The 12,010-nt window shown below is 49.3% G+C and overlaps 1 protein-coding gene across 2 annotated transcripts in view; it reads left to right on the plus strand.

The window, feature by feature from the left end:
• The window catches only part of ARL13B (ARF like GTPase 13B), a 140,810-nt gene that overhangs the window by 8,413 nt on the left and 120,387 nt on the right, over positions 1-12,010 (plus strand). For both annotated transcript variants that reach the window (XM_075335121.1, XM_075335122.1), the window contains exon 4: positions 8,489-8,738. In XM_075335121.1, the coding sequence (XP_075191236.1) occupies positions 8,489-8,738 (250 nt within the window). The remainder of the gene's footprint in view (positions 1-8,488; positions 8,739-12,010) is intronic.

The raw sequence follows: 12,010 nt of genomic DNA on the forward strand, positions 1-12,010 counted from the left end.
ACTTTCTCTGCTGCACTCATTTCACTTTTGCACGCTGTAAGGCAATGTGCTCAAGGGAGATCGTACCCGTGGACTTTTCTGCAGGTATTTCCGCAGGTTCACGCAGCAGCTCCCCGGAATCCGCAGCTATCCATTGCTGCGGTGTATCTGCGGAGTTGTTGCGGTAAACCTGCGGAAACAGTGTGGAATTCCTGCAGGGCTGTGGAGTCGGTAAGCCAAACCTTCGACTCCGACTCCTCAATTTCTCTTGCACCGACTCCGGCTCCGACTTCTACATATATTGCTTATAGTTAGGTGAAAAATGTATTGTAGTACATGAACATGTGTATGTGAACATCAGACATTTTAATAATTTCTTTATCGTTCCTATGGGAGACCCAGACCATGGGGTGTATAGCTACTGCCTCCGGAGGACACACAAAGTTACTACACTCAAAACGTGTAGCTCCTCCCTCCCAGTATATACACCCCCTGCTAGCCAGTCCTAGCCGTTTTTTTGCTTTGTGTCAGGAGGATCACAACACACACATGCATCTTCTTCTTTTTTTTTTTTTTTTTTTTTTTTTTTTCTTCATTTTCATTTTTTCTACAGATTTGGAACAAAAGCGGGTCCACTGGACCCCCGGCATGTCCCTTCACACCCCCCTGGCGGCGGTGCTGTTAAGGTTGATTCAGGGCAAGAGCCCTTCATGCCGCGCTCCTTCACCATCCCATGCTGGGGCTCTGGCTTGAAGTGGGAGCCAACACGGTTCTCACTGCTTTGCAGGAGACCGGCCTCCATCCGCAGCCCTTTGACAGGACCCTGCTGGACGGAGCACTGGACCCCCACCCTACCAGGGACTGGACCCTGCGTCTCAAAGCTAAGTATAGAGACGTTATTCAGAGGGTCCTTCTGCAATGTGGGGCACTTTATTAGGGGGACAGTGTTTGACTTTGATAATGCTGCTTGTACTGTGTTTCCGGCCGGTTCCACTGTTTTTTTCTGTGTACCGCGCCGATGATGCCTGATTTTCGGCCGCATGTTTAACTCTAGGCCCCGGCTTCGGCCGCGGCCTAGTTTCGTCTCGTTCCCCTGCATGTCAGTCATGCAGGGGGACGCTGCAGCACCGCCCGCCGGCCGCTCTGCACAGGGGAGGACACTCCTTGTTGAGGAGATGATTCCCTCCCCTGTACATTTCTTAGCCCTCCGATTCCCGCTCCTGGGTTAACCCCCGCCCTCCCCCCTCACTCTGGCGCCATTTTCTCAGCGTTCTTAGTACGCTGATCGGCGCTGGCTGCTCTGCAGTGCAGAGGGAGTGAATACCTGGCTGGGGGTCCAGGCTTGGAACCTGGGGGGGCACTCACAGCGGCCTGACAAGTCACAACCTCTGGTTGTGCACTTTTATATACTATCAGGGCATCGTGAAGGAGTTAATTCTTTATTATAGAACCTCCTCCTCAGCAGCATGTCTCACTAGGAGCAGAGCTCCAAGGCTGTACACTACATGTTCTGCATGTAAGCTCATATTGCCTGAACCGGCACAGACCCATACTGTCATGGTTCTTAGGTGGTGGTGCCTCAGCCTGGAGTCTCCCCAGGCTGAACCCCTGTCTTGTGTTTTCTACACATTCTAGACCGAGCCCCCCACCTCTGCAGCAGGTCTCACAGAGCGAGGTTGCAGGCTGTTTTTTATTATCCACTGCTGGTAGTCTCGTACGGCTGTACCGAGCTCATAACCGCTGTGGCCCCTCAGCTTGGAGCCTCATGCATGGTCCCTCCAGCTGCTCCGGGTTCGGTGGCTGACCCCTGGGGGAATCTCTTTTTCCAGGGGTCGGCTGTCCCGGCATCCCCTGAGCATGCAACCCCCTTCTCAGGGCGTTTTCTGCTTGCTCAGCAAAGCTCACAGACCCCGTCCTCCTGACAGGGAGACGCAGGGTCCCCTGTCCTCCCCGTCCCGCAGCTCCGATACGAGCTGACCCACTGGACGAGGAGGATGTCTCTATCAGGGGCTCGGACGCTGCTTTACGTACTTTGATCCATCCGTAGATGACGGGGATGCGAATGATTAGATTGCGTCCATTATATTGGACCTCCATCCGCCTGTATCAGGGGAGTATTCCCCGCTGGCAAAAAGGCATCAGTATACCTTTAACAAGACGAGGAGTGTGTTCCTTAACCACTCCAGTTTTCAACCCGCTGCGTCCAAGCCCGCAGCCTGTCCTGCAGATCCCACAGCGGGGTTCTGCTGCCTGTCTCCCCCTCCCATCAGAGGTGGTCAAGGAGTGTACTCATTCGCCAAGCGTGGCCACTCCGGTGTCCAGACTTTCAGCCCGGATAGTTGTATCAGTGGCTGACGGCACCTCTATAAGGATCCCACGGTACATTAGCTTTGTACTGGACCTCAATCCGCCGGAGTTACCTTATCTAGGTGAACACAACGTGTGTTCCTTAACCACGCCAGTTGTCAGGCCCCTGTAACCAGCCCAGGGTCCGCTCTGACAGTCGCTTCCCATGAAGCGTGATTCTGAGGACTGGGTTTCCCCCGTCCACCAATGATGGTCAAGAGGTGGGCTCATTCACCTCAGGTGGCTCAGCCCGGACCGTTATGTCAGTGGCTGATGGCTCCTCAGAGGAGATGCATTCCCTCACAGGGACTCTATGCCCAAGACGGTTGCCTGAACTTCCAGACTTCAGTCTTTCCATCCTCTGCCTAGGTCTGCCATGCTGGACACCGCACAGCGGTGGTTTTGGCTACTTTCCTCGCTATCCGCAGGTGTGGCTTCGGCAATGGAAGGCAGATGCCTCTATAGAGGTTCCTTGCTGGGCTCCCCTTTGGTGGGACCAGTCTCTTCGGACCCAACTAGATGAAATTTAGGAAGCTCTCGGCGACGAGAGTTCTTCCTTGCCACAAACCTAAACCAGGGCAGGAATCAGTTGAGGTTTTGGTGGTTTCCGTTCCTCCTTCTGATCGTCCTCTTGCTCGGCCTTAGTTCATAGAACCAAATGGCTTGAAGCTGCGTCTTCAGAAGACCGCAGGAGATGCTACCTCGGAGTCAGCTTCCTCCGAGCTATCTGGCCACGCCAACCACCTCCTTGGTCGGTGGCAGGCTCTCTCCACTTGGCGACGTATGGTTCTACCACGTCTCCGTTCAGTGGGGGCGAGTTTATATCTCCCATGGCTACAGGATGGAATTCTGTCCACCCGCCAAACAGATTTTTCTGTCAACTCCTCCCGGCTCCAAGGCCGCCGCCTTCTCACAGGCCGTGGCATTTCTTGCAGGCCAACGGAGTAATTGTTCCGGTTCCCGACTGGGAACGGTTCTGAGATTTTTGCTTAAATCTATTTCTAGTCCCCGAAGAGGGCGGTGCCTTCCGACCTGGATCTTTAGCTTTTCAAGCATGGTCAGGTGTGGCGTTTTCACATGGAGTCTCGGTCTTGTTCCGTGTGTTTTTCACCGGATCAATCAAGAACCCAAGGAGATTCCCTAGCAGCCATCGGCATCAGGGATGCCTTTCGGCAAGGATCAATCGCAGTTTCACACCAGCGTTGACTACGTTTTGCCATCGGAGTGGTCCAATTCGTGGCTCTTCCCTTTGGGTTAGCCACGGCCCCTCGAGTATTCTCTTTGGGGCTGCTGTGATTAGGGTCCTGCACCCCTAGGGGTTGGCAGTGATCGTTTGCCCTGGACGGTTTTCTTCTCGGGGTTTCATCCAGCGCAGACTCTTAGTAGAGTACTTCGCTTACTCTCGCCACTCTAATCTATTCGGGTGGCTTGTCATTCTGTCCAGGTCCACTCTGACTTCGCACCAGAGGTTTTCAGGGACGCAATTCGAGACTGTCGGCACTTGTGAAGCTGCTCTTAGTCGATCAGTAGTCCCTCCGGGTCGACGTCGTTCTATCAGACACCAAATAAGGTGCTGGTCAGACGGTGGCGTCAATGGAAGCGATTCCTTGCCCAGTTTCTCCTGCGTCCTCTGAGACTGGAGGGTTTCCGCTGTACACGCGACCTCCCTCCTTCTCGGAGTGGTGGCTTCGCCACTGACCAGGGGCTCCTTGCAGTGGTGGTTTCGGCCACTCTGTCTCAGGGATGCTCCTTCCTAGCCCCGTCCCGGGTGATCCTCACCAGGGTGCTGGTCTTTCCGCCTTGGGAGCAGTATATCTCCACCGTGGAGCGCAGGGCGCTTGGACTCTGTCCGATTCAGCCCTCTGGTTCAATGTGCTGGAAATCAGAGCTGTATTTCTAGCTCTCTAAGCCTTCACCATCTGTTGGCGGGTAGGCACATTCGAGTCCAGTCGGACAACGTGACAGCGTTTTCCTACATCAACTTCCAGGGCGGGACATTCAGCCGTCTGGCAATCTTGGCGGCTCATCATTCTTCAGTGGACAAGGGACTCCTAGTCCACCATATCCGCAGCCCACATCCTAGATGTGAAAACTGCGAGGCAGACTATTTCAGCTGTCCAACCGTGGTCCATTGCGGTAGGCACACTGGTTCATGTTTGATCCCAGCTTCGTCTCTACCTCTTGCCCAGAGTCCTGCGCAAGATCAGTTAAGGGGGCCGTCGGGTCATTCTCATTCTCCAGACTGACCCAGGCAGGCTTGGTACCCTAACCTGCTCCTTCTGTCCGTTGGATTGCCATGGCATCTTCCGGACCGTTCAGACCTTTTCTCAAAAGGGTCCGTTTTTTCCGTCAGAATTCTGGATTCTCAGATTGACGGCGTAGATCTTGAGTCCTGGATCTTGGCGACTTCTGGTATCCTTCCTGAAGTCATCTCCGCTATGACTCGAGCTTCAAAGTGTCCTTTGACCTTTTTAGCCTTGCCGACCCTCCTGTCTGTTTCACAGTCCGGTTTACAGCTAGGACTATCCCTCATAAGGGACAGGTCTCGGCTCTGTCAGTATGTGCCAGCGGCGTATCGTCCGGCTGGCTCCGGTGCGCTCCTTTCAGGGCGCATCTCACATTATTCCGCCTTTCCTGCGGCCTATGGAGCCCTGGGACCTTAATCCGGTCCTCCCGGTTCCCGGAAACCCCCCTTTGCGCCTCTTAGGGAGGTTTCTTTGTTTCATCTTTCACAGAAAGTAGTCTTCTAGTGGCTATAATTTCCCGCCAGAGAGTTCTAGCTGTACTCTCTCGGAGTCACCCCCTTCTTGGCCTTTTGCATCAAGACAAGGTGGTCTCCGTCCGACTCCGGACTTTTTTCCCTGAGGTGGTTACTGCTTCCACCTTATCCGGGGCAATTTTCCTGCCTTCCTTTTGTCCGGCTCCTGTTCATCGTTTGAGAAAGCGTTGCATATCCTGGATCTGGTGCGGGCGCTCCGGATCTATGTGTCTTGCACCGCCGTTATTAGGCAGTGCACCTCTCTCTGGTGCTGACCGCTAGTCAGCGTAGCGGTCTCTCGGCATCTAAGCCGACCCTGGGTCGTTGGCTTAGGTCGGCCATTTCCGAGGACTCAAGTGCCTTCCCCGCCGGGGATCAGAGCACATTTGATCAGACCTGTCGGTGCCTTTTGGGCTTTCAGGCTCCAGGCTACGGCTCAGTAGGTCTGTCAGACTGCAGCTCGAATTAGTCTGCATACTTTTTTCGAAGCTCTATCCAAGCCATGCTTATGCTTTGGCAGACGCGGGCTTAGGCAGACGCATCTTTCAGGCGTCTGTCGCCCATTTGTGAAGTTAGGTTTTGCCTGCTTCTCAGTTGTCTGTTCATTCCCACCCATGGACTGCTTTGTAACGTCCCATGGTCTGGGTCTCCCATAGGAACGATAAAGAAAAAGAGAATTTTGTTTACTTACCGTAAATTCTTTTTCTTATAGTTCCGTCATGGGAGACCCAGCACCCTCCCTATTGCCTGTTGGCAGGTTTCTTGTTCCGGTGTCTTCACCGGCTGTTATTGTTGTAGACAGAGGTTCCGGTTCTTCCGGTTTTTACTCTGTCTCTTCTTGTGGGTGGATGTCCTCCTTCAGCTTTTGCACTAAACTGGCTAGGACTGGCTAGCAGGGGGTGTATATACTGGGAGGGAGGAGCTACACGTTTTGAGTGTAGTAACTTTGTGTGTCCTCCGGAGGCAGTAGCTATACACCCCATGGTCTGGGTCTCCCATGACGGAACTATAAGAAAAAGAATTTACGGTAAGTAAACAAAATTCTCTTTTTTTATGATCCAATAATCAAGATATTTGGATAGAACATAAAATATTTATTGGAATACAACTTTAGAACACAAAAAACTAATAAATTGTAAATATGTAATACACTATGTAATATACAGTAGATTACAAATATATCGTGTGTGTGTGTGTGTGTGTAATATATATATATATATATATATATATATATATATATATATATATAATATATATATACACACACACGATATATTTGTAATCTACTGTATATTACATAGTGTATTACATATTTACAATTTATTAGTTTTTTGTGTTCTAAAGTTGTATTCCAATAAATATTTTATGTTCTATCCAAATATCTTGATTATTGTATCATAAAAATGATTAAATGTCTGATGTTCACATTGTACTACAATAAATTTTTCACTTAAATATAAGCATTATACTAAATATTATTTAGTAAAATATTCAGCACATTCTGCATTGCACTACTGTCCCCAATTTATTATATATTTTAGGAGTCGGAGTCGGTGCATTTTATACCGACTCCGACTCCACCAAAATGAGCTCCGACTCCGACTCCACAGCCCTGAATTCCTGCGGTATCTCCATAGTGGAGGAGCGGGAATTCTGCATGAATAATTGACATGCAGTTACGTACGGCTGTGGGACATCCGGAGCATTTTCCACAGCCACAAATGCCGCAACATTGATACAGCACTCCCCAAATCCCATAGGATAACATGGGAAGTGTCTGTACTTGCGTAAACCTACAGATTTATCTGGAAAATCTAGAAAATCCACGGGTTTTCTGCGGCAAAATCCGCAGTTACTTTCTCCCGTAGCCACAGGGCCTAAGGATTCAGCAGCCTACAGTGACATAAGGTGACTGCAGACTTTTATCAGAATATCGGACAACCCATTTAATAACGATAGTCCCAATAAGTGCCCCCAGCGCCTGCACCTCCTTTACTGCAGACTCTTTGATTTGCATCCAACTTTTTTTTTTTTTTTTTTTTTTTAGCAATAGAAGAGCACTAGAAGCATCTCAATACACAATAGCTGTTGCCTGTCTCTGCCACATCTATAGAGAGGCCAGCGCCACCCTTCACTGGATTGTCAATAAACCTTTACATTATCTACCCATGTTCCTTCTTTAAGGCCATGCTCATTACTGGAGTCATAGAGCAGAGATGAATGGGGGGGGTGTGGGCACCAAAAACACCTAATGGGTTTCCAGTATTGGAAAGGTTTTAGATGTCCGATCTGTGATTTGATGCAGTAAGGTCTGGATCAGAGCTGCAGGGACTGTACAGACGGGGCCACAGTGTGTACGTCCTGACTCCACCTCTTTCTGCAGTATATACATGGCTTTCTTTTACACTGTGTATATAGTTGTTAAAGGGGCTGTCCATTACCTATAAAGCCTTTTATAAATCCTTACCTTTAAGCCCTAACCACTTTTTTTTAATCAGAATAACTATTAATATTCCATATACTTCTCCCTATCCTGCGATTTCCTACTTGTGTTTTTTTTTTTTTTGTTTTTTTTTACTTCCTGTGACGTTTCATTTGTGAGAAGTCTCAAGCGAGCGGTCACAGGAGGCTGGGGCTGCAGTCACTCCTCTGCAGCATGTATCACCCCTCATGAAGCAGGATGTCATTGTGGAAAGGGGGGGGGGAGAACAGGCAGTCATTTACCAGGGCTATTGTTACCTTTGTCCTATGATAACATCCTAGTTCAGTAGAGATGATCGAAAAGTGACTGCATTTTCAGTCTCCACTGCCACCAGTCACAGCTTCAAACAGAGCAGTCTCTTTCCCTGAAGTCAATTGTTACCAGGGAGCGGTGATAGAAGCAGTGTGAGTGACCGCAGCACTACCCTATGATGACCGTTCCTTTGAGGACGGTGATAGAAGCAGGGCGAGTGACTGACAGCCATGACTGAAGAGGCAGTCGCTTTTTGATCACCTCTACTGAGCCAGGATGTTATTAGTTGACAGCGGTGACCGAATCTGTGGTAAGTGACCACCTCACTGTTCTCTAATGATGTTTCATGAGGGGTGATAGATGCTGCAGAGAAGTAATTGCAGCCCCAGCCTCCTGTTTAGGGATTTAATTAGAGGGCAAATTGCAAAAGTGGTTAGGGCTTAAAAATAGGACTACTCCTTTTATGTTTACTGAAGAGCTTGTCAAATGTTTTACTATAGTGACAATGGCAATGAAAGTGTTAAACATTTTATAGAGACAAAACTAAAGTCCAGCAGGAGACCTTGTTCTGTCAACATTTCCCGCGGCTAGCCGAGACGTCCCGTGTCCTCATGATGTGTTGTTCCTGGAACTCGGGGTCTGCATTCTTGACCATTGCTCTTTTGTAACAGAATCTCCACAAGACGTGGCCCCGACGGTGGGCTTCTCCAAGGCCGACATTCGACAGGGCAGATTTGACATCACTATGTTTGATCTCGGCGGTGGCAAGCAGATCCGTGGCATTTGGAAGAACTATTACGCCGAGTCCTATGGAGTGGTGTTTGTTATTGATTCCAGTGATGTCGACAGGATGGAAGAAACCAAGGAGACTGTGGCGGAGGTTCTCCGACATCCCAGGATCGCAGGGAAACCAGTATTAGTGTGAGTAAAGCATCGGTTTATGGTGTTTAATCCTTGTCCCCCTGGAATTTTTGTAGTAGCTGGTTACCATCTTGTGTAAATACTTTTTTGTATAAAATGGTCAGACTTTCTCAGACCTGCTTCATAGATAGCAATAGACAACAATGGACCGATCCACTTAAATGTTTACTAGGGGTGAGCGAACCCGAAGTTTGGTTTTCAGCCGAACACAGACTTTTAGGAAAGCCCCTTCCCCAAAAAAACCCCAAAACTCCAGAGTTCGGGTTCTGGTCCTTTACGCATGAACTTCACTTATGCGAGCATCGCTGTGCTCAGGTGCACTCTGTGCTCAGCCAAGTGCGAGCCGCTTGCAGTGTTTGATCGGCTTGTACTGAGGGTAACAGCAGGATTGGCTGTTGTGTGCGCCAAAAACAAAGGAAAAAAAAACAGCCCCGTAAGTGCTGCTCTTAGGCTGTTTTCACACTTCCGTTGTTTTGTATCAGTTGTGTGACTGATGCAACGGATGCATTGCAGATAGTAGCAAAACTGATGTGACTGTTTAACCGGCGGCCGGCTTTTGTGAGCCGTCAGCTGATTGCCCGGCGGCCGGCTTTTGTGAGCCGTCAGCTGATTGCCCGGCGGCCGGCTTTTGTGAGCCGTCAGCTGATTGCCCGGCGGCCGGCTTTTGTGAGCCGTCAGCTGTTTGCCCGGCGGCCGGCTTTTGTGAGCCGTCAGCTGTTTGCCTGGCTTTTGTGAGCCGTCAGCTGATTGCCCGGCGGCCGGCTTTTGTGAGCCGTCAGCTGTTTGCCCGGCGGCCGGCTTTTGTGAGCCGTCAGCTGATCATTCTGGCCACTGGAACTGAATTTACAGTCCATCAGGGTTTCTTACTGTGCGCATGCTCACAGTAGAAAAACGATCCACTGCACACAAAAAACGTTAATGTGCGTTCCTACCACCTGACATTCAGTCAGTAAACGACTGATCCATCACGCGGCGGTCACAATCTGTCGCTAATGGAAGACTAGGAGGAAAAAACAGATTTCTGCAAAATATTTTGCAGGATACCGTAATTCCTCAAGGCGATGGATTGTAACTGATGCAAAACAATGGAAGTGTGAAAGCAGCCTTATGGCTGGCTCTATGTGGGCCGAGACCCGCACTGCCAATCAGTGATTTCCATTGTAGTTTGTGCCAAATACAAGGTACGGTTCAGCTGCACGTGCAGAACCGCTTTTCCATGGGTTCATGCATCTTCAGTGTTTACTACAGAATTCTGGTGTAGAACATCCTAAGCCACAAAATGTTTGTGCAATTTGCTCAAAAATATTGCGACACTTCATGCCAGTTCTAACCCACTATGCCAATATGACTGTGCAGCACAGGAAGGGGTCAATGCTTTGCCCCGCATGTCAAAGTAATGAAACGTCATAACACTTTAATGGTGTAACGTATTCCAGCTGACCAGATGAGGGAACCCATAGAAGTTCAGTGCGGCGGGTTCATGGGCTTGACCTCTACCCCATTGGAAGTCACTAATTGGGCAGTTCGGATCTCCGCCCACAAGACGTCAGCCATAATAGAATAATTCCGTGGTAGTGGAGTGTTTTTTTTTTTTTTAATTTGGTGCACGCTACATCCGATCATGCTGTTGTTACCCACAGCGCAAGCCGTTCAAATATTGCAGGCGGCTTGCACTGGGCCGAGCACCGAGTGTACCCGAGCACTGCGTTGCTCGCTCAAGTGGTTTGCATACGTAAAGCCTCGAAACTATGAACTCGAGCGCTGATTTGCATGTAAGGTTTGTGTTCGGTGCAAACAGTGAACTTCACTGTTCGGGTTCGCTCGTCTCTATTGCTGACCTGGCTGCCAGAGGCGCACAGCAGTTTGTGAGATGCACCCGCCACTTAATAAATAAGGTGCCTTTCAATGGGGTTTCTTTAAGAATATGATAAAATGGCCCCATCATGTAATTCAGACAGCAGCCGGTCCTACTCGCCTGTCAGGACGGGCTTCATAGTGAAGAATCACAGCTCCTGAGACCTGTGTCCCAACTGTCAGAGCAGCTGTACTGTAATCACATACTGGTGAGGTGTCAGAGCTGTGACCGGAGGAAAGATTATTCTCAGCTCACCGAGGCTAGAGAAGAAATCCTGTGTGCTCAGTGGGCTAAAGAGTGTGAGTGTATGTGTGTGATATATATATATATATATATATATATATAATGTGTGCTTATGATACTGCCACGTATGATTTTTTTTTTTGTCTTCAGGGCCAGTTTTAATACAAACTTGGAAATCCCTTTTAATGAGTGAGGCACATGTTACTCCAGCGATCCTGTCCATTTTTAATGTATCAATGAAATTTAATAAACTCCGCGTTGCCTGATCCAAGAGCCATATTCCCTTCCGGCTTTCTCCTTCTTTGTAACTTATATTCGGCAGGCCAGCAAAAAGAAGGGGCCTATGGAAAGGAGTATGACCATAGTCAGGCTACACAGGGTTAGGTTGTAGTCGTCTACTAAGGATAGACTGGTCAGCATACGACCTATAGACAAAATGTGTTGCCATGGCAACAAGCTACATCCTAACCCTGTGCAGGCTGACCCTATACTCCTACGCCCTTCCACAGACCCCTTGTGTTCGAAAGAGGAGAGTATGGCTTTGGCTCCGGAACCACACAGGGTTTATCTGTAGTTGTGACACACAAGTCTGCATACGAGCTTAATGATGGTGAGGGTTGATGACCACCTCTCTGCAGCGACTGTCTCCACAATCGCTAGTTGACCATCTGGGAATTCTGGTCCTGGGAGATTCCCTTAACACCAGCACCAAAAGATATGGTAACTGGGAAATTTTTATTTATTTGTTTTCTCCCTCCAATTACCTTGTTTGAGTGGAGTGTCAAACATTAAGTCACAGTAGGCTGGGGCTGCACTTGCCTCTCTGCAGCATCTACTGCTCCTCCTGGAACAGGATGTCGTCAGGGATGGTGCTGCAGTTGTTTACTACAGTTACTTACATCGCTGCCTTCTAAAGACATCCTAGATCCTGGGTGATAGATTTTGTGGTAGAGGTGAGTGCAGTGTCAGCACTCTGGTTTTTTTTTCATCAGGGGGTGATGGATGCACTGAGTGACACTAGCGTGACCCCCTAAGCTTCGATCTCCACCCTCAAATGAATCCTCATCCGAGGGTGTTGCTAGGTACTGTGGGACAGCGTTGCTGTCACTCACTATTTCCATCTCCACTCCCTGATGACATATTACACAGAAGATGCGGCTGTGGATATAGAAGC

This window comes from Anomaloglossus baeobatrachus, chromosome 2 (assembly GCF_048569485.1).
Source record: "Anomaloglossus baeobatrachus isolate aAnoBae1 chromosome 2, aAnoBae1.hap1, whole genome shotgun sequence".
Taxonomy (NCBI): domain Eukaryota; kingdom Metazoa; phylum Chordata; class Amphibia; order Anura; family Aromobatidae; genus Anomaloglossus; species Anomaloglossus baeobatrachus.